This window comes from Camelina sativa, chromosome 18 (assembly GCF_030686135.1).
Source record: "Camelina sativa cultivar CO46 ecotype springtype chromosome 18, ASM3068613v1".
Classification (NCBI taxonomy): domain Eukaryota; kingdom Viridiplantae; phylum Streptophyta; class Magnoliopsida; order Brassicales; family Brassicaceae; genus Camelina; species Camelina sativa.
Window position 1 is genome coordinate 17874045 of NC_141897.1, and position 27839 is coordinate 17901883.

The window sequence follows — 27839 nt, forward strand, 5'->3', positions numbered from 1 at the left end:
TGAGTTTTTCCCGTATGGGCCGAGCTTATACAAGTGGGAATTATAAGCATTATGGGCCGAGCATACACGTGCAACTCACGTGATGCTTGTCCTGCAAAGTGATACAAGACTAAAAAACAAATTCTACCTTCGTTTGTAACGATTGGATAAGAAGATAAAATTCAGTTTTCAAAAAAAATACAGATAAAAAATGTTTAAAATACAGATATTATACATAAAATTCTCTCTTTTTTTTTTTTTTAAATACAGTGTTTTTATTTTTTTTCACAATAAGAAAAAAAAAAACAAAAATGTGTTGGTGAGCCTAAAAATGTGTGTGGTGTGGATAATAAGTATATAAGAAATAATAAAAATACGCAAATAAAATTATAATTTGTTTTTGACTAAAACACAGCAAACAAAAAAAAAACACCGCCACGAGACGAGACAACATATAGATTGGGATTTTTTGGGAGGTGATGATCCACTCAGGAGGTCGGAGTAAACCATACTAATACCCTCGACGACGGTGGTTGCGACGGAGTTATAGATAAAGCGTTGGAAACATGGCGATGAGAGACCTTGTTAACGGCGGAGCCGCCTGTGCGGTTCCTGGTTCTTCTTCTTCTTCTAATCCTCTCGGAGCTCTTACCAACGCCCTACTTGGTTCATCTTCCAAAACTCAGGTTAGCTTCCTGATCATACCGTATTGAATTTGAAGTCTCCTGATTTCAATTCTCTCGAATTCGCAGTAGATCTCTTTTTTTTTTTCGTGGGGTTTTAATATTTTTCTGTGAAATTCAAAATGTTGATTTGATGATTGATGGATTTGGTGTGTAGGAAAGGCTCAAGGAGATACCTAATGCTAACCGTTCAGGTCCTGGGCCACAATTTTACTCTGAAGATCAACATATAAGGTCACTTCCTGGTTCTGAGTTAGATCAACCTGGTCTGCAACCGGGTGCTCAGGTTATTGCTGTGTAAAAGTTTTGTTTTTTTACTGACTGTGACTGAATAGACTTAGTAACGGCTGGTGGGTTTTGCCAATTTTATCATTAGGGGGCAGAGTTCTTTCGTAGCTTCCGCTCTGTAGATCAAAATGGTCTGGGTGCTGCTTGGGATGAGGTACAACAAGGTGTACCTATGCCTCCTATGGGACCTATGTATGAGCCAGTTCAGCCTACATTTGAAGGTTTTTGATTTGACTTCGCTCGGACTTTCTTTACCACTTTTTATTTAATGCCGGATTCAAAGCAGATAGATATTGTGGTTTTGATGTTGAAGAAATGGTGATATTGTTTTTCACTCATTCATATTCAACCGAGAAGTACACAACATTATTTTGTAGGAAGAAAAGTTAACACTGAAATTGTTATTAGTAGTTTAGAATATCGACATGCCATATAGCATGGTCATTATTGATGAAACTTCTTCTCTATACACTCCTGTTTCTTCCGGATGGCTCGTTGAATATTCATAGCTCCGTCTTAGATGTATAGCAAATGTCTAGTGAGGCGTTCTCTTGTGCTTGCTTGATTTTTTTTTTTTTTTTTTCACATTGCTTGTATATTGCAGGACCTCCACAGAGAGTTTTGTCAAACTTTTTGCATTCATTTGTTGAGAGTAGCCGTGGTGGTATTCCGTTTCGTCCAGCACCTGTTCCAATTCTGGGATTGTCACAAAGTGACAAACAATGTATACGTGATCGTAGTAGCATAATGGCCCGGCATTTTTTTGCCGATAGAGGAGAGGAGTTTATCAATTCTCAGGTTTTCCGTTTATCTGATAGTTTTCCGTAGCAGCATCATTGTGTTATATGCATTCAACTTAGGTTTTAAGGGTCGAGTATATATGCTTCATATTTTGGTCTTTAATTATTCATGCCCATCGCTTTGTTGAAATGAAGATCTATTCAATTATATAGACAAGTGAAATAACAATAAACATTTGGTCCGCCCCTCCTTGATCTTAGATTTACATCAAAATGTAACATTTTGGAATGGCAACAGATGTAACACTATCACATTTCAGAATCATCTGTGGTTCAGGGCTTTAGTTTATTGCTGTTGTTTTACTTGGTAAATTTTTCCTGTCTAGTATGGATTTTGTTGAGACCATTCTAGCTATGCAGTATGGTTAAGCCTTTTATGCTGCTATTGACCTAAGCATTTTTCTCTTCTCCTTTAATTATCTTTGCTCTTCTCTTCTCCATTTCTTCGGCTGAATATTTTATTCTACATTGTTTTTCAAGGTAAACGCATTATTGTCATCTTTAGATATCGACGAAGGTATACAAGCTAGAGGTCATGTTCCCGGGAGATTTCAGGAGCTAGATAATTACTGGAATGAGTCTCAAGCTGTTGTGAAACCTAACTTACATCCTGCTGACAGTTGGGGGGATGAATTTAACCAACATGGGACGTATCATGGTGGTCCTGATTCATGGGTCCAGTCTTTTGAGAAGCAACATGGTGTGAATGGGTGGGCCACTGAGTTTGAGCAGGTACTTCTAGCATAAGCTATATGATAGAAAAAATTTCCTTCAGTTGTTTGAAAACTTCTCTTTGATTGTCCATGCCAAACATATGTTTGATAAGCTTTCAATGAATATCATGACAAATATAGGGCATTTATTTTGGTGTAGCGTAGGATTTGATTTAGATCGTCCCTAGGGTTCAAAAGACGAAAGCCTGAATCTGTTGTGAATTTTTAGTGCTGTATTAGTCGTCAGTGTTTGACTCACATTTTATATGCCAGCAACTCGGTTCTATGATAATTTATCATGTTCTTCTGAGTATATATGGTGCCTCATCTTTTTTTATTTTCTTGAACTTTTTAAAGGGTCAATCTCAATTGATGTCAAACCAAATGAGAAGTATGGATATGCAAAATATGGCTGCAATGGAGCAAACTCGTAAGCTTGCGCATACACTATCTCAGGATGGGAATCCTAAATTTCAGGTCAGCGTAGCCGAGCATAAATAATTTATGTGCTTTCAAATTGAATTTCTTCATTTCTAAACAGCCTTTGATAGTATTATCAATCGCTCAGGCTGCAGTAAATTGTACTGTTGGACGACATATCTTTTTTTCTGGGCTGTTCTAATCAGTTATGGACTTATGGCCATTGCTGAGATCTTTTACTGCAGATAGAAAATGTTTTTGTTGGGCTTATGTGCTAGAATTTGATGGTTTCTTTAATTATATCACAAAATTGTATTATGCTTTTCTTCTTGACTTCATGTGCGGGTTGTTCTCCTGAGATTTATGTAAAAGCTTGGCAAAATGTTTGGTGAATGCAGAATTCAAGATTCCTTCAATTTGTCTCAAAGATGAGCCGCGGTGAGCTTATTATTAATGAGAATCAGGTCAAGCAAGCGTCAGCCCCCGGGGAATGGGCTACAGAATATGAACAGCAGTATCTGGGGCCACCAAGTTGGGCTGATCAATTCGCAAATGAGAAAGTATGTACTTATATAATTAAGTATCTGTGCACTTTAGGGTCTTACTTAGCCACTTTAGCATGCTAATGTAATTGATCTATTGCTATGCCTTTGTCTTGATTGCCTTTTTGAAGCTCATGATGATAGGTTTAGTAATTTTGATGACTTTGTATTAGTAACGTCTTTATAGTGGAAAGGCTTCCGTTTAGATCTTTCTTTGCACATTTTCCAGTGATTCCTTATAGTTACATAATATGAAGTCCTGCCATGGTAGAAAGTATATTGGCAACGTATCATCTCTTTTTTTCTTTTTCTTGTATAAGAAGCATCTAAAATAAGCTTATAATTTGGTGGGTTACAGCTTGCACGTGGACCAGAACAGTGGGCCGATGAGTTTGCTTCCGGGAGAGGACAGCAAGAATCAGCGGAAGACCAATGGGTTAATGAGTTTTCGAAGTTGAATGTTGATGACTGGATAGATGAATTTGCTGAAGGGCCCGTGGGTGATAGTTCAGCTGATGCATGGGCAAATGCTTATGATGAGTAAGTCCATTATTCTCTAACTGATCTATTATAAGTTCTCTTTTTTTTTCGTTCTGCTTGTCCATTCTGTAATCGTTGAGGGGGTGGGTTAGTGCAGACACGATGGAATTTTTTTAACTTATTTCTTACTTTCACCTCTCTGCATTTCTCTCTGGTTCCTTAATGCTTGCTTAGACGAACATTTTGCAACTATGCAGTTCTTTGTTATTTCTACATACCAGGTTTTTATATTTAACATTCGTGTTTCACCTGTTTGGTCAAGAGATTATTTATGATAAACTCCTAAATTATATCTGTGGGGTCGGAAAATGTTTATCCAAGATGCATCTTCGACTTTCAAGTTCATCTAACAAAATCTGTGGCTCTCTAGGTTTCTGAGTGAGAAAAGTGCTGGAAAACAAACCAGTGGTGTCTACGTCTTCTCTGACATGAATCCTTATGTGGGTCACCCTGAACCCATGAAAGAAGGGCAGGAATTGTTTCGAAAAGGACTTCTGAGTGAAGCGGCGCTTGCTCTAGAAGCGGAGGTTATGAAAAACCCTGAGAATGCTGAAGGTTGGAGATTACTTGGGGTCACACATGCAGAGAACGATGATGATCAACAGGTTAGTCATATTTATTTTACGTTAACAATTAATCACCTATACTTGTCAAAAAGAAGAGATTATTATTACGCAATTCGTTTCTCAAAAAAACATCATTGTGGATGCACAGGCCATAGCTGCAATGATGCGTGCACAGGAGGCCGATCCCACAAATCTAGAGGTGCTTCTTGCGCTTGGTGTGAGTCATACCAACGGTCAGTACTTCCTATGTAGCAATATGTGCTTTTTTGGTCTTGTGTCATGTTGCTCAATATGGAATGCATACATTCTTTGGAATTAGATAGGTAATTAATATCTTGTTCTCTGTAATTACAGAGTTGGAGCAAGCAACTGCTTTGAAATATTTATATGGATGGCTGCGAAATCACCCAAAATATGGAGCAATTGCGCCTCCAGAGCTAGCTGATTCTCTATACCATGCTGATGTAAGTGCTCTTTCTCTTCTAAATACTCCACAGTTGATACTCAGTGGTTTGTATTGAAACTCCAATTGCTTATCTATGTGTAAACAGATTGCTAGATTATTCAATGAAGCTTCTCAGATGCATCCTGAGGATGCTGATGTGCATATAGTGTTAGGTGTGCTCTACAATCTGTCGAGGGATTTTGATAAAGCCATTACTTCCTTCCAAACAGCATTACAACTAAAACCAAACGATTATTCTCTGTGGAATAAGCTCGGTGCAACACAAGCCAACAGTGTCCAGAGTGCTGATGCCATATCTGCTTATCAACAGGTACTGCTCTAAGCACGGGAACCAAAACTTCTCTAGGTTTCATCTTTCTGTTTCTTTCTGACTGTGTTTTTGTACTTGCAGGCTCTAGATTTGAAGCCTAATTATGTTCGTGCATGGGCAAACATGGGAATCAGTTATGCAAATCAGGTTTGAGTTCGGTCTCTGTTTCTTGTTTGATAATACTTGACAACTTAAAAAGTACTGAGATTGAGGATGCTATTGTGTTTGTAATTGTAACAGGGGATGTACAAAGAATCAATCCCGTATTATGTCCGTGCCCTTGCGATGAATCCTAAAGCTGATAACGCATGGCAATACTTGAGGCTCTCGTTAAGGTACGTATAAAAAACTCGTGAACATTATTCTCCGGTGTGAATTGTTTCAAAGTGAGTTGAAATTTTGGTTCTTTTGTTAAAAAATTTCTGCAGTTGTGCCTCAAGGCAAGACCTGATCGAAGCCTGCGAGTCGAGGAACCTCGATCTCTTGCAGAAAGAATTCCCGCTTTGAGTAGACAAGGCAGCTGATTCAAATCCTACCCTGAGATCGATCGTTTACAACCGAAGTGGCCAGATGTGAAAATCTTACAATTAAGTAACATCATTTTTTTAGTTTTGTAAAAGTAGACTATAAATTTAAAAATATAAACCTTGGGTTGAAATAAATAAAATTATTCTCGTAAAATGTTGCAATATGGAACTGATTCGTTCATGATGCATTGTATAATGTATAGTAGTAACTTGTTCCTCTTCACCGGAGAGACGCTAGTATTACACTGATTTTAGAATTTAGACGTGAAGTGACACTTTATGCTCTGTTTCAGTACAACACTAATCTGAAGATATGGTCCCAAAGCCAAAATTGTTGGAACATAAAATGATGTACCTGTACGGGTCTTCAATCATGGAATGATGATGTCTATGCACGCTAATCGCTAGTGATTGTCTTAAAGTATGTATGGGTTACCTAATTGCATATTTAAAACGCTATGCATTAGACCTAAATTAGCTGCCACGCACTGAAAACTCTGATGAACACCGCAAAAACGTGCAAATAATATAAGTGACATATGTTTTAATAGAGACGAGTGTGTGTTTCTTCTCTAAAGTGGTGAATGAGATAGCGAACCCTAAGAGTATAAAAACCTAATCATCTAAATCAATTAGTAAAAAGCTGGCAATGAAGAGAATATACATAGATAAATTGTATATATATTTGGTTTCCATGAATCGCGAAGACGTCGATCTATATTAGTTAATTACGTTTGTATTAATTAACTTAATTATGTTTGTGTTTTATAGCTGACGGGTAATTCGAATGATATGTATGTTGCGAGAGATCCCTACTCATGAGATCGTTATTCGTTCTTTTCACTTCATTTTATAGGTTGCATACTATGAATCCTATGAATCCTATGAACAGAATTGAGAACGATGTCACGAGGGATACCATGTACAGACTATGGTCTATATACTAGTGTACTTTTGAGCGTACAGTATTAAACATTAAACACCATAAAAAATACCGTTTTTCTATATTAGTTTTTTAAATAATATATATTTTGGATGATGTAGCATAGCAATATATATAATCATAAAAAATAAAATAATTTTTAATGTTATAGAGACACATCATTGGCTTTCCGACATTTTGGTATTGAGAAAAAAGCGGAAAAAGATAAGAGAACGATGGACTATGCAGAATCCTCAGATCTTAACTTCGTTATTTTTAGTGTCTTTCTTTACGAGAGGGAAAGAAAAATTAATTATGGTACTTTGTGGAGAGAAAATATCGTTTTCGAGTGATTTTCTAGACAGCAAATTCAGTTTCTATCGAAATTTCAAAAGACAAACCATGAAAAGAATTTACAAATGATGATTTCTTTTTATTAAATTAGAATCTAAGATTAAATAAAAATTAGGGAATTTTTCTTCTAAAAAAGTAAAAATATATACATTTAGTTTAATATAAAGTAGAAATGTATACATGATTAGATAAAGTCTCATGACATAGTGGTTTCTAATCACTCGCGAACAAAAATTTACTTTTACCGGCCTGTGTATTTATGACACTTGAACCCGCAAAATATTTCAGAGAAACCGTACTTGTTAAGTGTTTTTTTTTGTACACTTTTTTGTCAACTGGAATTATATTAGATTAATGATGCTTTTTACATAATCTTCACCTCACACCCCAAAACATATTGGGTTGTTTCTACATTAAGGCTATTGTTAGACTAACAATGCCTATACAAAAAATATGCTCCATTCCTTGAGCCATATTAGCAAAAACTTAAATTCAAACAGATGTCACAAGACTTTCTTCTGTAAATAACCCTTCAAGCCATGAGGGATAACTCACTGCAACATATGATTGCAATCTGCCTTCTTGTGTGACACTATTTGTAATCATCATAGCTCCTCTGTTGGAAGATAAGTTTTCCAAAAAGAATTTCCAATCCTTAAAATACCTTCGCATACGTCTAACCTCTGTAGATTGATATCTATAAGAAGGCCAAGCTGCAGGTCTGTTGATCGCATCTATCAAACATTTCTCCTGCAACGCAAAAATCACTTGCTCAACTCTGTGACTTTTCATACTCTGAATAGCACACATCAGTCCTTGGAAGTGAGCTTCCATCTTGTTTCGGATCCCTCTAAAGGTCGTCCTACTATGGAATACCACCAAACCACTAAGGTCTCTTAAAACCCAGGCACAACCCGCTAAACTGTTTCTACGGGACCAAGATACCCCAATGTTGCACTTAAACCAATTCCCCGGTGGAGCAAGCCACAATTTGGAACCCTGAATTGTTTCTACTTCAATCCTATTTTGTGACCTTCCTTCTAAACCCGTTTCAGCTTCCTCCTCAGAATTATCCACTAACTGAGCCTCTGTCCATTCCTCAAAATCATCCTTACTTTTTTGAACTAATTCCTCATGAGAAAGGATTTACCTTCAAAGGAAGTTGAGTTGCGGTTTTTCCAAATCCTCCATAAGATCCAAGGAAAAATTTTCCTTGTGATTTCTGGCCAATGATGATTCTTCAGGTTTTGCAGCAGGTAATGCACATTAGAGAAAACCGAACCCTCATGGAAACCTTGTTCTGGAGATGGTATCCCCGATACAGCCCAAATATGTCGAGAAAAAGAGCAAGAGAAGAGTACATGATTAAGTGACTCCCCTTCCACTCCACAAATTTGACAGATATCATCTATATTCATCCCTCTCTTTTTCAAAGCTGACGAGACAGGTAGGGCACCAGACAAAATTTTCCACAGGAAAACTTTAATCTTAGGATCAGATTGCACTGCCCACACTTGAACTTTTAACGGGTTCGTAGAAGGTTGTTGGTTCGCTTCCAACCTCACTTGAGCATTACAAGATTGAGAGACTAGCCAGTATGCCGATTTGACTGAGAAGTCACCACTTTTATTGTATTTCCACGAATAGAAGTCTTCCACCCCAGTGACTGGTTTGATTTGCCTAATTCTCTGGACATCGGCTGGAAGAAATGGTGGTCCAGTGCCTCTGAATCCCAATCTCTTTTTTCCAAATCAAACAACTCAGAGATTCTAAGATCATGATTAAAAGTGTCCGTCATTCTCCAAGGAGCTCTCATTCCCTCATCTTCGATCCACTCATCTAACCAAACTTTGAAGGTCTAACCATTACCAATGTTTTTGACTAGGCCTTGACTCAAGAGATCTCGGCCATGGAGGATGCTTCTCCACGCATATGAAGGACATGAACCAAGGGGAGCATTCAAGAAATCACCTTTAGGAAAATACCTACTCTTCATGATCTGAGCAAATATACAATCCGGATATTGAAGGATCCTCCAAGCTTGTTTGGCTAAAAGAGCCTGATTGAAGGAGGGGATATCTCTGAAGCCCAAGCCTCCTTGATCCTTTGACAAACACAGTTTTTCCCAACTTTGCCAGTGGATGCCTTTTGTGTGTTCTGCATTACTCCACCAAAAGTCAGTCATTGCACTGGCTAAGGTATCACAAGTCGTTTTTGGCAGTTTAAATCACGACATGACAAAAATAGGCATGGCTAAGGCAACCGATTTCAACAAGACTTCCTTCCGTCCTTGCGAAAGAAACCTAGAATACCAACAAGAGAGTTTTGTTTTCAAACTATCCTTTATGTAACTTAAGAGTTCAACCTTTGAGCCACTAAAACTTTAAGGCATACCCAAATAAGTCCCTGCTCCTCCTTCTCTAAAGATTCCCATCAAAGTTTGGATTTCAGTTTTCACCTCCGAGTTTACTTTTGAGCCAAATGTGATTGACGACTTGTTCAAGTTGATGGTTTGACCAGTAGTCGCACCATATTTAGCTAAAGCATCTTGAAGGAATGATATTTGCTCCATATTTGCCTTGCACATGAATAGGCTATCATCCGCAAATAGCAGGTGATGGACTTCAGGACCATCCTCTGAGAATTTTATTCCTTGAATCTTTCCTTCCTCTTGTCCTTGATTCAATAAATACGTAAGGCCTTCCGTACAAAGCACAAAGAGAAATGGAGATAGAGAATCCCCCTGTCTCAAACCTCACTGTGGAGTGATCATACCATATGGTTGGTCATTGATAAGGACCGAGAATGTAACCGTCGAAATGCAAAGCATGATCCATTCGACCCACCTCATGTGAAAACCCATGGCCCGAAGTAATGTTCTTATGTAACTCCACTCTACACGTTCATATGCTTTAGACATATCAGTTTTGACTGCTACAAACTGAGAGGATATATCCTTGTGTGACTTCAGACTATGTATAGCTTCATGAGCTACCATAATACTATCGGTTATCAGTCTCTCTGCTACAAAGGCTGACTGATTTGTGGAGACAATAATCGGGAGCAGTGGTTGCATTCTCGACACCAAAATCTTCGATATCACCTTATAGAGAACCGAGCAAAGGCTCATTGGACGTAAGTCACTCATTTCAACAGGTTGCTGAATTTTTGGAAGAAGACAAAGGTGGGTGTAGTTCCAATCCACTGGGAACACCCCATCTTCAAAGAAGGCCTGAATTTCTTTTATCACCTGAGCTCCAACTATTTCCCAGTACTTCTAGAAGAACATTGCTGTCATACCGTCTGAAACTAAAGCACTCGTGGAATCAATAGAGAAAACCGCTTCTCTGATCTCTTCCACCGTGATTTGTCCCATCAAACCATTGTTCATCTCCTCTGTAACTTTTGCAGGGAACCCAGAGAACCAATGATGAAACGACTGAGGGTTAGAAGACTTGAAAAGGTTAGTAAAATAATCTGATGCGACTTCCCTTTTAGCTGCTTCAGATTTCTTGATAACTCCTTTTGTATCTCTCAGTTGTTCAATTCTTTTTCTGGCTCTGTTTCCTTTTACTGCACCATGGAAATACTTCGAGTTTCTGTTTCCCGACCTTAACCATTTCTTCCGACTTTTTTGTCTCCAATATAGCTCTTCATTGTGGTAAGCTTTAGCCAATTCTTTTTGTAACACATGCACTTGCTGCAAATTCGGCCATCTTTGCGACTAGACTCTTTCTAGAGCTACTTCACATTGGTGGATTCTGTTCTTTGAATTCATGTTAGTTTTTGTTTTCCATGAACTCAAAGCCTTTCTACAATCTCTCAGTCTTTGTGAAACTGAGAACCCACCATGAGCTATACCCGGATTCCAAGCTTTTCGGATAGCTACTTTAACCTCAGCCTTCTTGAGAAATCTTTTGTCAAAACGAAACTGAACTCTATAAGACTCCTGAGATGACGTAAGGCTAAGCTTCACTGGTCTATGATCATAACCTCTCATATCCATAAAAGTCTGGTTGGATGCAGGAAAGGCCTCATTCCAAGCTTTATTCCCAAATGCTCTGTCTAATCTGCATTGGATCCAATGCTCTCCTCTTCTTCCAGCCCAAGTGAATTTATTCCCACTACTGGTCAACTCCATCAACCCACAAGTCTCTAACATCTCAGAGAAGGATTTGAAAAAGGAATCTGGTCTTCTCGGACCACCTATCTTTTCTCCATTATGTAGAATGGCATTGAAGTCTCCTACCATGCACCATCTATCTTTTCTTCCCACTCCCCATCTTGAAATTTTTTCCCACACTACATTTCTCATACTACTATCTGGGTCACCATATACACACGTGAGGAAGAAGTTTGAAGCTCCAAACTGGACCTGTACATCGATCAAATTCTTATCCTCAAATAGAAAGTCTAACTGTACACTATTTTTCCACAACAGAGCTAGTCCACCACATTTCCCAACCGGCTCTACTGTAAACAGTCTATCATACCCCAAAAGACATTGAATATCAAACAATCTATCTCTACTCTGCATTGTCTCAATCAGAAACATAATCTCAGGGAAATGTTTTTGACGCATTTCCTTGAGACGGGGAATGACCAAGTCTTGAGACCGTCCCAAGCCTTGGCAATTACAACTGATGAGGCTCATTAACCATAGGGCGATCCCTCATTTGGGATCACCTTAAAAGGGTTTAGCTTTGACTGTTTAACAGTGCTAGTTCCTTCCTCTTCTGCTTTTCTTTTTTCTTTTACACCTCTCTCCAGATTAATCTGAACCAACTGATTCTTTATCGGATTTTTTGAATCTTTAACCTTTGCTTTTCTAAGCCGAGAAGGTTCTCTTTTCCTACCAGGAGGTTTTTTGGAGTAGATCCGGAGGAACCCGCTTCAAAGAAGCCAGAACAATAACCCGTAACTCTATCCTGAAAAGGTTGAGATAAAGCCAGAAACTCCCCTAGATCCTTATTCCCTTCCTGACTGAGAGATTGTCTTAACCAAGGCCTATTGACATTCAAACCTTCAGCTGCTCCAATAGTGAAAATCGGGTTCTCCAAGACTTTTGTTACATTAGGAATATGCATGACTTCATCAAAACCAAAAACTACGCATTTGTCCTTATTGACATCGTAGTGAACAACAGGAGCAGATTCCATTCTCAAAACCGTTTTTTGGCAATGGGATCTTTCTCCACTTCATCCACTGATTTCCTTATCTTGTCTGCTTTGATGACTTTATCTTCATTTGTATTAACTAAAAGATACTACCTCATACCATCTAAAACCTCAGCTGCTATTCTTTGACGACCAGTTGCAGGATCCACCCCCACTTGATCTTCTCTCAGAATACCAAATAAGGGATCTGATTTTTTCAGGAACAACGGTTTCGAGAGCTTAGGGACAAGAGTACCCTGCTTACGAGCATCTGCTGCATCTTGTCTCTGTTTCACAAGGATAGGACACTGATCCCTTTCGTGTGTTAATCTTTGGCACTCAAAGCATCTTTTTTGAATTCATTCATACTGAAACCGCACAGTTGTCAACCCGCCTTTAGGTATTCTAACTTCTTTGGATCTGCGCAAAGGTCTTGAGACATCGAAGAGGACTTTTACTCTTACAAACTCTTGAACTTGAGGTTTATCTGGGTCGAAAGCCACTTCTTTGACTTCACCTAACAGTTCTCCCAAGGCAGTGATGGCTTTGATAGTGTAATAATTGACGGGTAGGTTCCAAATCTGAACCCAAACTGGGATGAACTGGAGGTAGTTAGGAGGCGGATGTTCATACCACCTATCCACTGCCAAGGACCAGTCATTATAAGTGTGAGCTCCTTGAGCTAACACTTCCAGTAGGTCATGTTCCAAATTGAAGATGAACTGAATTCTTTCTCTGGATAACGCCACTCCCCTCATCCTTCCAGGCTTTTGCCATTTGCATGGCATGTCCCTGATTAAGTTTTTCATTGGTTGGCAAGCCGGGTTCAGCGTTCTCCCAATGAGACTAATTGAATTCCTCTCCACAGACATAAATTCTGGAAGATCCGGCATCTCAAACGGAACATCCTCTTCCTCTTCCAAAGACATCGCCATTAACGCCCTATCCATAGCCGAAGACATGATAAACAGCGACAGAGACTCCTTACTATCGCTCAATACCTACTACTTATCAATACTCGGAACAGATAAAGAGGATTGACCGAAGAAACAGCAAGATCTGGAGATTCACGAAAAAAACCCAGAAAATAAGAACTTTCACTCTAAAACTTTTACCAAGAGCAAAGATTTCTCGAAAAAGTATACTAGAATGTGATAAACAGGTACTTGTGGCTAAAAGGGAAAGTGTTTTCCAGTCTAAATGTTCTCTCTACAACCTAATCAAATACACTAGGTGAAGAAGAAGGTCTTAAGCCCAAAAGAGAATGATCATAGAAAATATCCAAAAAAAAAAATCCACATTCGTGTTTTTTTTTTTTTTTTTTTTTTTTTTTTTTTATATATATATATATAATCAGCAACATTGTAACAACTACTTTATCAAAAAACATTGTAAATAACACTCATTAAAACTATGAATTTTATTTTAACATAGGAAGTAAGACTTGAATAGAATAAGCCGAGGCATAGAATGGATATTAAATTCTCTATGGACTTATGAAAGTAGGAAGACCGTAGAAGTAACAATCATCAAAAGTAGGAAGAAGGGATCGGAGAAGGTAGGGGACCTTAAATATAGTATAAATAATAATTGGATACACTTTTATATAAGACGTAGCAGAAGCTAGCAAGCTTGGCTTTTCAGTGGAAAGAGATGTCATATATTGCCATATCCTCGACAAATTGGCTTGTACCAAAATGGGGTCTCTCGGGATAGCACAACGATATGTCATCGTCCCAAACCTCAGAAAACCTTATTCATTATTACCCTTCAATTCCTCCTTCTTGAGAGCTACATATATATAAAGATATATATATGTTCGTTGGTCAATTTTTAAAGTTGACATTTGATCATCTAGTGCAGCTGGATAGTAACATCTTGTTTAAACAAACTTCTTTACCCTTTAATAACATCTTCTTTTGTAAAGATGAATAGTAAAATTAGTTTAAAGGAGTTTGTTTCTCTAGACATATGTCCTTGTTAACTTCGGTTTGAGAATGCATTGTTTTCTGTTATTAAAGGGTAAAGTCAATGCATTGTGCAAGCTTTTACCGTTACGAAATAGCTATATATTTTTGTTGTATTTATAATTGAGTTGACAAATAAAGTCAATAATGTTCAAAATTTATTTTCTAGGAGATTAATGTTTTCTAATCTTACAAATGATGAAATATTAAAATTTAATTAAATTAGAATATAAGATTAAAAAACAAAAGTTGTCGTTCCAAAATGTTTCTAAAAACTATCTCCCAATTGAAAATCCTGCTATTCGAGATTCGGCCAAATTTAATAAATCTGTTGTGAATCCTTATCGTCTACCTGAATGGACGTGTTTTGATGGAAAAAAATGGATTCACCTAAACTGTTTAAGGTGATGATGTCTTCTATGGACGACGGTGCACCTTATGCTAATGGATGAAACGGATAAATATACATCATAGCAAAAAGTCACATTTGACTGTAGATTCGTGAAAAAACAAAACTTAAAAAAGAAAATGATGAAGAGTTCCTTTAAAATAAATTCACTGTAGTAGTTTAGGTTTACAAAAATATAAAATAGATATGTACACATGATTTTGATCATAAACATTGTAGCAACTATATATGAATATTTTTTTTAACGTAGGAAGTAATACTCGAACGTATAGAGGAGCCGACGCGTGGAATGAATATTAGATTCTCTATGGGCCTAATATAATAAGACCATAGAGGTAACACTCATTAAAACTAGGAAGAAAGGAGAAGGTAGGGGACCATAAACATAGTGTAAATAATAATAGGATACATCTTTATATAAGACGTAGCAGAAGCTAAGTAGCTAACAAGCTTGGCCTTTGAGTGGAAAGAGACGTCATGTATTTTCAAATCATCGAAGAATTGGCTTGTACGAAAATAGGGTCTCTCGGATATCACAAGTTCACAACGATATGTCATCGTCCCAAACCTAAGAAACCCTTATTCATTACTAGTTACTACCCGTTCCTCCCTATTGAGAGCTACATATATAATATATTGATGTACGTGGTCAATTTTTTTTAGTTGACATTTTATATATAGTTCTGGAAAGAAAAAAAATCAATGGGGGTGATGATTAGTAAAATTATCTGACTCCCTACAGCATTTTTTGCAAAATTGTATATATGATCATTTCACTACCCAAAAAACAAATTAATATTATGACCAAAAATTGTGATCATTTGTTTGTGACGATTTACATACAAAACTATGACGTATTTATTTGGTCATAAATACGTTACCATTTAACCAAATATTTATTTATTTTGACTATTGTATTGGTAATAATATTCAGTTTTCATTGTAGCGTGTATATAAACTTGTTTTAGTGCTATTTTTAGGGTATTTCTCGATATATATTCTCTCTTCTCTGGAATGGAACTATAGGTTTTCTGTTTTGTCACAGTTTTCTGACCAAACTTTCACCAAATTAACTAACGGAATTCACACAAATCTTAACGGAATTAAGTAGCTAGCTGTTCCAATAGTTAATAGCCAATGAGAGCAGATCACGATAACTATAGTATAGTAGTCTTACAGTATATTACTTCTGACCAATTGTGCTTCACGTGATTCGTAGGGTTCTATCTATTTAATATTTCTCACTAGCTACACCACTACACCAGTCTCACTCTACACCTATAGCTAATGAGAGTACGCAGCTATACACTAAGTTTCAAAAATTCCTTACTTTGTTATAAAAAAAAACGGTACATGTATATATTACTGTATTATGCATATGAATAAAACGAGAGCTCGAGATAGAAATAGTTTTATATGTGGTGTTAGGTGATTGAAAGAAAATATATCCAGTTTTTTTTTTTCTCTCAGTGATATATTGTTAAGTTTATTGAATATATGTAATTTGTACTGGTAGTTGAGTCCTAGGTCGTCACTACTCACAACCTCTCCCTATATGTAGAGGAAAGTATTCCATCCACAAGAGGGATCCTGGTTTTACTGAGAAAAAACTAGAGAGAACAACCATTTACTTCGACTATAATTAATTAGTTCGAGCATCTTAAAACAAACAATCGCTGAACTTGGGTATCTTTTAGTAAAAAGTTCTCCGTTTTTCCCTTAAAATTCTGTCAAAAAATGGTTATTTTGATTGATGTCGACATCAACAAATATAGAAAGGATAGTCTACACCAAGGCCTTGAACATATGGCGGCAATACGATGGACCAATTAGATTGTCACTGAAAACATATATATCCCTCTTATGCATGTTATGATGTCGTCATGTCTTAGTTTCATACTTTCATTTGATGCAAGGATATGAAACACAATGTCCTACATGCATGGTAGCATGCATACTATGGCATATCTTCATAGATCAGTCCCATCCCATACATTGGAAGTTAACTAATAACATGTGATGATTATATTTCGACTCAGTTTCGCTGGAAACTAGTTCTAATTTCGACTCCTAAATTAAACCAAAATAAAATAATAATAAACGAAAATTGAAAACCAAATAAATTATCATACGTGCAATTGTTTAAAACTTTTGCCATTCGAATGGCTAACCCTTTTTTAACCCTTTAAAACTAAGTATCAATTCGAAGACTGATCTCAAGACCTAATTTAGGTTGTAGTGTATACTGGACGAGATTGCTTATGGACCGATCTCCATATATAAAGCTTATCCGAACCTTTACGATTCCCACTTAATATTTATATATTAAATTAAGAAGAGTAAAATGGTAGGGATCAGTCGTGCGTGTATCTAAGCCGGTCCACTACACCTTTAGTGTTCCCACCTCGGAAAAAACGACTCACTTGGCTTTGATGTGATAGAGAGTCTTTTCCTTGATGTTTCTTCGTACGGTGGGTCACTCTTGTGCTAATCTATTTTTGGTTACATCATAATTTAATTGGATAATATTTTGTGACCAAATTTTATTAATTAAGTATATGTCATATCATATATAACTCATAAGTATAAGCCATAGGAATTTTTATTCTACGATCAGATTTTTGTGTTAATCTCACATTGTTTTGGACATGTACTTGGCATAGTGTACTTGTAATTATTTTAGTTTAGTCTTAGAATATCTATAAATTTTAGTTCAAAAGAAAATTTTAAAATTTAAGTTTGGTTTAATTATTTTAATATTTTGTTTTGTTTAAGATACTATTTTTCTTGTATTATTCAGTCTCTTCCATATATATATATATATATATTTACAATATACTTATTGAATATGTAATTAAGATAATGTATGTATATTCTTTATAATGGTGGGTATCAATTGAAACTACCTTTTTTCTATTTTGTTATAGATTGCTGAGTTGTTATTTTTTTTGAGTCGTCACATCATATTTTAGCACGGTTGCTAAGATCAACTTATCTTCTATTAACTAATAATGGATATTAACAACATATGATATACTTTAATATTTGTCTTATGAGTTTTAAACCAGCTAAAGATTTTACATTAACAAGTTGGAATTTTCTGAAATTAACATTATCTTTTTGAAAATATTTCGGTTACATCTCTCTGGCTAGTTTTTGTATTTTGTTTCTGATAAAAAGACCTCTCTAGTTCAAAGTTCCCCTCTCACCCATATCTTACCGGCTTGGCCAGTGCTATACCTCCGCTAAAGGCCTAAAGCATACATAGCCCCACTTAGTAAAAACGATAGCTAAAGTTCAACTGTTTCCTTTACGGTCCATTTTGATCAGTAGACATCATGAATGACATATATATCGACAATGGTTGCGTGTGGACTATTTATTATAATAAAAAACTTGTTTAGGCCATAGCTTAAAATTCTGTATAATGATTTATTCCTTTGTTTGGATTGAACTATTCCCTTTGGCGTATCACTTCACTGAAATTTAACTTGGCGATTTAGAGTGGAACATCCATTTTCTTGGAATGATATTTGATGAAAGTAGGAATAATATGGTAAATTATAGTGCGTTTAATTAGTAACAAGGAATATTATAAGTATTTCTTTATGTTTGTTACATAATTGGATAATTAAGTCTGTTTCATGCCAAAGTCATTAGAAGTAGTTACATAGAATTATACAATATTTTTATAGAAGATTTTGGTGGTAGCAAGTGGGAACTCGGACCATAGATTAAAAAGAGGACATTGACAACTCTAACCCCTCTATATATTATACATATAGGTGTTTGAAGGACCACTTCATCCTCTAATTAACCCGAACTCAAAGGTCCATTTTCTCTGAAAGTTAATTTATTCGAAGCCCCTCTACTTTAGTTTCTTTTTAGGTAGACAGACTTGTACCAATGGTTTGAGTTTAGGGCCAGATCAATATTTTTAGTTCGAACCGGAAAACAAATATTCGGATCATGTGTTGAGAATCGTTTAACCACAATCTATTGTCGATTAATATCATCAAACCGTAAATAATGTTTACATTCCGGAACTGAAATAGACAAATAGTAGTCCAACTAGAATCTTAAAGAAGCGATCATTGAATAACATATCCACTAGTCACAAACGAATATTATATCTTTAGCTATATGAAAAAAAAACAAATAATGAACCATTCCAACTCTTATGAATTGGAAAGCGAACATAAACACAAATTATACCAAACCAAAGTTTCTAAAGTACAAACTATTTTTGGTAAAAATAAAACAAAATAAATAGAAACCATACTTTACAGAAATGCAGAATGGCAATTGTCTTTTAAAATTAATTGTAGACCCGTATGGTAAACATATTACAAAGTCTTTTGATAAAACATGTACAAAGGTTCGAAGATGAATTAGAAAAAAAGGTCGAGGTTGTGAGAGATCACGAAGTTTATGCTGTTTATGGAGATGAAATCTCAAAAAAAAAAAAAAAGGGATCCAAAAAAATGAGTAAATAAGTTTAACGTGAAGGTATATGAGATCAAAATGTTAATAAGTATGAATATATATATACCAGCAGCTAAATAAAAATACATACTAAAATTCAGAAATAAAAGCCAAGTGATATATTAGATGTAACACATCAACCACCAAAAAAAAAAATACATATATGAACCACTAACGTACCATTCATAACCTTGCTAATCCGGACTTGCTTATTTTGATAAGCAATCTTTGTTACAATGAAAACCACTCTTACTTAATTAGTTTCTGCCATAACAATATAAAGAGATTTATGGAGTACGTTTCTATCAGTTTCTGTAAATATTTTCACATTTAATCATATGTTGATAAGATTATATATAAGACGTCCACGAAATCTTTAGTCTACTTATGTTAATAATCTCTCCACTACATATATATAAATAAAGTGACGAAGATAAGGATGGATAAATAGAGACATAGATCTGTTTCTAGAAGAATAAAGAACCTGAAAGATATAGTAACGTATACTTACAATAATCAAATGAGGAAAAGAATCTATAGAGCAGAGATACAGAGACATTCATAAATAACGCTACATACAATGTAAGCTAGTCACTGCCCATTTTTTTTCTTTTATGATTAAAGATTGACAACGACGTGTGTATATGTAGTTATAGTATATATATATAAAGTATTAGTGGAAAGCTTACTAATTCAGTTATTCATTCTTAAAGGAACTAAAGTGTCTACATAAACAAATTTTGGTAATTTAAATTTCCCCTATAGGGGGCATTAACATTTGAGATTGCTATGAGCCTATGAATCTAATCTGACTGATTGATGTTTGTCTCAGAAATGAACAATGAAATCAAACATTACTAACTAATTTTAAAAAATATAAACACAATTTTCGAATATATATATATATATATATATATAACACAGACGACTTAATTTCCGTTTAACATTAAAACTCTTTTTAATCTGCTGGGGACGTGATATATATTTCAAAATCCAACTAAGAAAAATGAATTTAAAATAGGTTAAAGATACTATACACTGTGTAAAACGTATATGTTTCGTAGACAGATTAGCATATGCTTTGGCCACAACAAACTTAATACACTGGTAGTACTGGATGTAATTGGTACCAACAGTTTACTTACAAAAATTAAAAAGTATAAATTTGTTGAAAAGGATATCAATTAGTTAATCTTCCAGCTAAGCGGATTGGTATCTATTTTAGAATAAAACTTACAAAATTAATTTAACATTATGTTAGCGTTACAACAAAGTCAATTTAAACGTTACAGAAAATCAAATGTAGACGTTTTGCTACAGAAGTATAATATTTTAAAAAACTCATTCAATATCGATCTCATACACCAAATTCTAAAGACTTATTGGAAAAGTTATAAAAAAATGTTTTGATTTTGAGCATCTTCTAAACAAATATGAAATATTATGCTATCTTATTTTAGGACACATTATTTATATAGATATCACGTAAATGTTTTTAGACGCGCAAAATCAACATTAATTTATTTACGATTTAATCACCACATTAGTTTATGCTAATAAGCTTACAAAAAAATAACGATCTACTTAATTGACCATAATTTTTTCCCTTTGAAAAATATAATTAGAATTAGCACACCCTCACGGCCTCACCCAAAAAAAAAAAAAACGTCAACCAAACAAAACAAATATTCTTAAAAATCGTCATCATACATATATCAGTAGAAAGCCGCTTGAATTCATGAAACCGTCAAACCCATCCTTACCATTAAAACTAGACTATAATAGTGTAACGGAAAAGAGAAGAACCACTACATAAACAAAACATACTAATTAACCATGCATTATGGACCACTCGAGTATTTAAAATATATATTTACCATTAGTTACCAACCAATTTTTTTTGAAGTCTAATGCATGAATGTTTTTGTGTGTATGTAAATGTATATGTGCGTTGAGTATAAATGTGAAGCCTCATCATCTATGCCTTCTTAGTTCTAAGTCCAACACCAAAATCTTTACTCTATTTTCTCTCTTTTAATTACAACAACATAGAATAAAAGAGAAGAGATAAAACACATTCATGGAGTCACCAAGCCTTCCGATGACGGCAAAAGACTGGAACACCACCAGTCTCCACCGTGTACTCGCTATGCAAGGTGGGGAAGATGACCTCAGCTACATCAACAATTCTGATAGCCAAGCTTTGGCTATAACCTTAAGCAAACCAATCCTTATCTCATCTCTCCAATCTTTCAAACTCTTCTCCGACCAAACTTCTCCTATCAGGATCGTCGACCTCGGCTGTGCCACCGGCTCCAACACGTTTACTAATGTTGATACGGTGGTCGAGACTTTACAACGGCGATACACGGCGGTGTACGGTGGTGGTGGCTCGCCGGAGTTTGAGGCTTTCTACTGTGATTTGCCTTCTAATGATTTTAATATGTTGTTCAAGCTGTTGACTGAGAAACAGAAAGCTGATTCTCTAGCGAAATACTTCGCCAGCTGCGTCGCTGGTTCGTTCTATGATCGGCTTTTTCCGAGAAGAACGATTCATGTCGCTGTGAGCTTAAGTGCCTTACACTGGCTCTCTCAGGTCTAAAATATTCACTAATCGTTTTTTTTTTATATATTATAATGTTTTAATCGTAGCTATCAATGACGTCAATTTGGCATTATAGGTATAATTTTTTTATAGCAAATCTACTAATGTTAAACATCAACATTTTTTATTGTTCTAAGACTTTTTGGATTTCTTAATGTTGGTTTTTTCTAAGGGTGGGAAAAATGGTTTCATATAGTGGATATACGTTACGACTATAACTTTAAAACTGGTACATCGGTTACTATAATATTATAACAAAGAAAAATAACATTATATATCAAAACCGTTTATAAAATGTGTCCATTGAAAAATAAATGCAGATACCGGAGAAAGTATTGGAGAAAGGATCAAGAACGTGGAACAAAGGGAAAACATGGATAGAAGGAGCAAAGAAAGAGGTGGTGGAAGCATACGCAGAGCAATCAGACAAAGACTTGGATGATTTTTTGAGCTGTCGGAAAGAAGAAATGGTGAAAGAAGGAGTGTTGTTTGTGTTAATGGGTGGTCGTCCTTCTGGCACTAGTAGTCAGTTTGGGGACCAAGATACTCGAACCAAACATCCTTTCACAACTACCATGGAACAAGCTTGGCAAGATTTAATAGATGAGGTAAATCCTATATACATTTTACAAACACATGTATCTTTCATCATTACATAACATAACTGTTCATTATGTTGTCACAACTATTAACTATACATCACAACAACCCTTAAAATATCTTTTTCTTTTACAAGTTTTTCGCCAACGCTACTTTAACTTTTATGCATGTTTTTTTTATCACCTAAAGACGAGAAAAGAAAATCTTATTACAATCAATAACTTAGCTAAATATACCTTTTGGCTAATACCACTCAGATAACGTTTTATTTTATGTTCCTTTGGACAAAAGGGTTTGATAGATGAAGAGACAAGAGACGGATTCAACATTCCGGCGTATATGAGAAGTCCGGAGGAAGTGGCGGCCGGGATAGACCGTTGCGGTGGTTTCAAGATAGAGAAAATGGAATTTATGAAAATAGTCGAACACTCGGATGAGAAACAAGAAGAGTGGAAGAAAGATCCGGTTTCGTACGGACGAGCCAGGACCAATTTAGTTCAAGCAGCTATTCGTCCTATGGTCGATGCTTATCTTGGACCTCACCTATCCCATGAACTCTTCAAAAGATATGAAAACCGTGTTTCCACAAACCGAGAATTTCTCCATATAACTTGTTTCTATGGAGTCGTCGTTTTGTCCGCCATCCGAATTTAAAGATGATATAAAGTTGTGCTTCGTTCGTAATTCGTTTCCATCTAAGATTTGTGGTAGTTTCATCAGATAAATTATGTGTCATGTTGTAATTTCTGAAGTACATGTACATAAAAGCTTGTAGGGTTGACTTGGCCATATATATATAAACCGCAGCGTATCTACAACTTTACACTGTTTTTGACAAAAAAAAAAAAAAAAATCTACAACTTTACACTGTTACTCCTGTTAGTATAATGAAATTTAGCGTAACACATCAAATTATTAAAATTTACTATAAGAATCCATAATTATTTAAATATATACATAATGGATTAAATAAATATAATTTTCTTATTTTGAATATTTTTATCTTATTGATTTTCGATTTAAAAAATAGTTTATATAGTGTTCTTAAAACTTGATTTCCCTCATTAGTGACCCGATGATACGAGAATGTTACAAAGAGTCTCTGGTACTTTTATAAATTGGTTTGTTTCGTCTTTGAAACTCCATGGAACCAATCTCAAAACATTAAAGCAATCTCATTGTTTCATGATCATAACCGGTTTAAACCGAGACAACCTCATCGTTGCCAAATTCATCGAAGCATGTTCTAATGCTGGACATGTCCGGTATGCTTACTCTGTTTTTACCCATCAGCCAAATCCCAGTACTTATATCTGCAACACCATGATCAGAGCTTTATCTCTCGTTGATGAACCCAATGCGAACTCAACCGCGGTCTCGGTTTACAGAAAGTTCTGGGCTTTGTGTTCTAAGCCAGACACGTTTACTTTCCCGTTTGTGTTGAAGATCGCTGTGAGGGTTTCTGATGTTTGGTTTGGGAGACAGGTTCATGGGCAAACTCTGGTTTTTGGGTTTGATTCTAGTGTCCATGTTGTTACAGGTTTGATTCAGATGTATTCTTCGTTTGGTGGTGGTTTGGGAGATGCACGTAAGGTGTTCGATGAAACGCGTGTGAGAGATGTGAATGTTTGGAATGCGTTATTAGCTGGGTATGGTAAAGTTGGTGAGATGGATGAAGCGATGGGTTTGCTTAAGATGATGCCTTGTTGGGTAAAGAATGTGGTTTCTTGGACTTGTGTGATCTCTGGATATGCGAAGAGTGGACGACCTAGTGAAGCTATTGAAGTGTTTCAGAGAATGCTGATGGAGAATGTTGAGCCAGACGAAGTTACGCTCTTGGCTGTGCTTTCAGCTTGTGCTGATCTTGGTTCACTTGAATTGGGGGAAAGAATATGTAGCTATGTTGATCACCGAGGGATGAAGAGAGCGGTTTCATTGTACAACGCGGTCATTGATATGTATGCGAAATCAGGGAATATAACAAAGGCGTTGGAGGTGTTTGAGAGTGTTAGTGAGAGAAATGTTGTTACTTGGACGACTATAGTTACTGGACTAGCTACGCATGGACACGGAGCTGAAGCCTTAGCGATGTTTAACCGTATGGTTAAAGCAGGTGTGAGACCGAACGATGTTACTTTCATTGCAATCCTTTCAGCATGCAGCCACGTTGGTATGGTCGATCTTGGAAAATGTTTGTTTAGCTCAATGATATCGAAGTATGGTATTCAACCAAACATTGAGCATTACGGATGTATGATTGACTTACTAGGACGAGCAGGTTCACTTCGAGAAGCAGAAGAAGCTATTCAAAGCATGCCCTTTGAGGCAAATGCTGCAGTATGGGGTTCTCTTCTTGCAGCTTCAAATGTTCATCATGATCTTGAGGTTGGAGAAAGAGCTTTGAATCAGCTGATTAAGTTAGAGCCGAATAACAGCGGCAACTACATGCTTTTAGCCAATTTATACTCGAATTTAGGAAGGTGGGATGAGTCGAGGATGATGAGGAAGATGATGAAAGGGATTGGTGTGAAGAAACTGGCTGGTGAAAGCTCCATAGAAGTTGGAAACAGAGTGTATAAATTCATTTCAGGGGATCTTTCGCATCCTGGAGTCGACAAGATTCATGAAATTCTACAAGAGATAGATTTGCAAATACAGAGCAACAAAGTTTGAGGAAAAAATAATCTGAACTTTGATCAGATTGAGTTGATCAACAATGAATGGCTTCTCTTCTCAGAGACCTGAAACCAGAAGAGCATAGAGTCAACGCAGCTGGCTGACTCAGACAATATGACGAAAAAAGAAACTCATGGTTAATTCCGGTTCCGGTTAAACGGCAAAACAGGAGGAGAAATCTGCCGAAGAGTAGAGATATGAGCCAAACCGAAGCCTGTTTTTCTTCGGGAAGGTTTCGAGTTCATGCTCAGGCTTTGGCCCAATATGAAAGCCTTATTTTTGCAGGGAAAAAGGCTTATGTTTTTTTTTCTTCATTGTGTGTAGTCTAATATTTTGTTTTTGACATCTTGTGTAGTCTTCTAATTAATCTAATAAAATTAAGATGTTTTTTTTTTTTTTAGTTTTCTCATAATGTCAGTTTAGATGAATAACGATTACGTCAAAAAAGAAAAATACTAAAAGTGATGGATCCGAAATGTACGGGTCATTTAAGGTAAGACGTGGGGTGGGTTTGTCCAAAGTTAAGTACATTTAATGTCCAAAAACCTCAAAAACTAACTCTAATTAAAGTTTAGTTTCAGACATTGAAATTCTCAAAACACAGAAAAGGGAAAGATTTTAAATTTTCTTGTCGGAGAAAAAAATGCTCAAGAAGGGGAGAAAGACGCGGAGCGCGGGAAACGACAAGTGGCCACGTGGCTGTTACTTGATTTTGTCTTTGTTTAGTTCATACATATGCTACTTTCCCGGCAACGGCAAGGAATCATGAGCTTCCCAAATTTTATTTACACTTCTTTCTTTTATACTAGAACTAGATGATACTATTAAGGAATGAAAAGTTCAGATTTTAATTTTCTGAAATTTTATATTTCATGTTAACTAGGATTTGACATTGCATCGAAGATATTTAAATTTTGGGTTATGTAATCCCAGAAACCAGTCGTAAATCTTTCAACTACTAGACAACGTACATTTTCTTATCAACAACATTTTTCAGATACAACCATTTTATATTACTTATTTCCAAATATCGATATTGAAATATATATATATATATATATATATATATATATAATAGCGCAAGGAAAAAAACAAAACAAAATCTTCAATTCTTTCAAGAAAACGATGCATGTGATAACCCATTAAATCCAACAAAATACCAGATCGTACAAAACGAGTTGATTCACTAAGATTATGTACGATACTCTACAGTACTGTGTTATCGATTCCTTTTTGTTTATTGTATCAGTTCATATTGAAACATAAGTATAATTAATATCAATGGTATGCGATTATTTATAGGTAAACAAATACATGATGCATGTTATATACACTCTTTTTATAGCGCGACCGATCGACGATTCCATGATTTACGTCTATCTGAATGATATATGTGCCTCACTAACTTGCTAATTAATTTCTTCTTCTTTTTTTTTTTGGTTTTTTTGGTTTTTTAATTGGTAATTCTTAAGATGGAAGTATTCACCGCACCACAACTATTGTGGAGTGCTTGTTTTTTTTTTTTTTTTTTTTTTTTTCTTTTTTTTTTAACTTCTATATATATTTTGAGTGTACGTATAGGTAAAATATTTTCAAACTTAACTAAAATAATGTAACTGTTCTGGTTATTTTTCTAATTGCTGATCATGATAACAAATAAAATATTACATGCGTGTGGGAATAAAAGCAACTTTTTGTAACCTCTCTTTATCAAGACACGATTATAGAGAAACAAAACGAACCATGAAGATTATAATTACAACCAATAAGAATTAATGTGAATATGTGATGATTTTTAAATTTCATCAGTTATTTGGTTGTTGGATAAAAAGATTATCGTGTCTTTTTAATATATACGTGGAATTGGATGTTGTCGTCAAGTTGTGATATTGAAGGTGTAAAGTATTGAACTTTTGATGATTTAAGCTGTAAAGGGAAGAACAGTCTAATGATTTTGCTTGCTTCACTTGTGTCCCCATATAACTATATTCAGAATATTGTATGTAACGATCATGTTATCTTTTCGGTATATGTTGACAAATAACATGAAATACAATAAATTTGCTAAATAAAAAGACTTCGTCATTATAACTTACTTCATATGATTATCCTAAAATGGGTTTAGAAAAAATGACATAGGCATGTATTATTATCTAAGTTTTGCTATATTGATGAACATTACGGGTCGAAATTATATATATTAATCTCTAAGTATGCAACCGTGAACCATTACGGCTGTTGAATCTCATGATATCAACACAATATTATTGATTTTATGCTACCAGTGCCGGCCCGTCGCCAAAGCATGTGTTTTAGGCCACATCTTATATTCTATTTTTTTTAGATTAGATTTTAAAGAATTTATCTTAGCACGATGGTTATATAACCTCTAAATGTATTCAAACACTCAAATAGACTTTATTCTTAATTTTTTTAATTTTTTTTAACTTTCTATATTATATTATTTATAGTTCATAAATTTAGAAAATACTACATATAAAAAATTGTTTTAGGCCTCTATTTTCCTAAGACCGACCCTAGATGTTACTCTAATAAATGGGTTAACCAAAATAATGGTGCTTGGTCTAGTGAGAAATTTTGGTCTCCTGAGTGCAGCTTCAGAACTCTTTATTCTGATTGAGGGAGCTTTGACGGATATATCCCTTAACTCATCAATTTATTATCATTTGCTTTTGACTATATAAAACTTAATCACTTTATAGTAATAGTGTTATGAATATGTAGTAAAAATCCTCATTATGTATTAAATAATATATACACATATATTTTATATTAACATATATTTTGAAGTGCATTTTGTGTTCTAACTG

The 27839-nt window shown here is 35.4% G+C and overlaps 3 protein-coding genes and 2 pseudogenes across 4 annotated transcripts; 3 read left to right on the forward strand and 2 right to left on the reverse strand.

Annotated features, from left to right (window-relative positions):
* The first annotated feature begins 150 nt into the window (after nucleotides 1-150).
* LOC104761686 (peroxisome biogenesis protein 5) lies at nucleotides 151-5988 on the forward strand. Its single transcript, XM_087498009.1, has 15 exons — nucleotides 151-665; nucleotides 820-948; nucleotides 1039-1171; nucleotides 1555-1748; nucleotides 2231-2482; nucleotides 2821-2940; nucleotides 3282-3443; nucleotides 3784-3965; nucleotides 4336-4570; nucleotides 4680-4764; nucleotides 4886-4995; nucleotides 5083-5307; nucleotides 5389-5454; nucleotides 5548-5642; nucleotides 5736-5988. Exons 1-15 carry the CDS (start codon nucleotides 546-548, stop codon nucleotides 5812-5814), a joined length of 2187 nt encoding a protein of 728 aa, XP_087354135.1. The 5' UTR covers nucleotides 151-545; the 3' UTR covers nucleotides 5815-5988.
* Nucleotides 5989-10834: 4846 nt separating this feature from the next.
* Nucleotides 10835-11764, reverse strand: LOC147923027 (uncharacterized). The gene has a single exon (XM_087497876.1). The coding sequence runs from the start codon at nucleotides 11762-11764 to the stop codon at nucleotides 10835-10837; it is 930 nt and encodes a 309-aa protein (XP_087354002.1).
* Nucleotides 11764-13228, reverse strand: LOC147923028 (uncharacterized; annotated as a pseudogene).
* A 7634-nt stretch (nucleotides 13229-20862) lies between these two features.
* On the forward strand, nucleotides 20863-23150 carry LOC104761687 (gibberellic acid methyltransferase 2-like). Its single transcript, XM_010484803.3, has 3 exons — nucleotides 20863-21723; nucleotides 22053-22340; nucleotides 22624-23150. Exons 1-3 carry the CDS (start codon nucleotides 21208-21210, stop codon nucleotides 22984-22986), a joined length of 1167 nt encoding a protein of 388 aa, XP_010483105.2. The 5' UTR covers nucleotides 20863-21207; the 3' UTR covers nucleotides 22987-23150.
* Nucleotides 23151-23187: 37 nt separating this feature from the next.
* On the forward strand, nucleotides 23188-25403 carry LOC104761688 (pentatricopeptide repeat-containing protein At5g56310 pseudogene; annotated as a pseudogene). The gene has a single exon (XR_015589446.1). The product of XR_015589446.1 is annotated as a pentatricopeptide repeat-containing protein At5g56310 pseudogene (transcript).
* Nucleotides 25404-27839: the final 2436 nt, after the last annotated feature.

Coding starts and splice junctions, on each gene's coding strand:
- LOC104761686 (XM_087498009.1), top strand. CDS start 546: ATGGCGATGAGAGACCTTGTTAACGGCGGAGCCGCCTGTGCGGTTCCT. Junction 2,483..2,820: donor GGGCCACTGAGTTTGAGCAG/GTACTTCTAGCA, acceptor AACTTTTTAAAG/GGTCAATCTCAATTGATGTC. Junction 5,643..5,735: donor TACTTGAGGCTCTCGTTAAG/GTACGTATAAAA, acceptor AAATTTCTGCAG/TTGTGCCTCAAGGCAAGACC.
- LOC147923027 (XM_087497876.1), bottom strand. CDS start 11,764: ATGAGCCTCATCAGTTGTAATTGCCAAGGCTTGGGACGGTCTCAAGAC.
- LOC104761687 (XM_010484803.3), top strand. CDS start 21,208: ATGGAGTCACCAAGCCTTCCGATGACGGCAAAAGACTGGAACACCACC. Junction 21,724..22,052: donor CCTTACACTGGCTCTCTCAG/GTCTAAAATATT, acceptor AAATAAATGCAG/ATACCGGAGAAAGTATTGGA. Junction 22,341..22,623: donor GGCAAGATTTAATAGATGAG/GTAAATCCTATA, acceptor TTTGGACAAAAG/GGTTTGATAGATGAAGAGAC.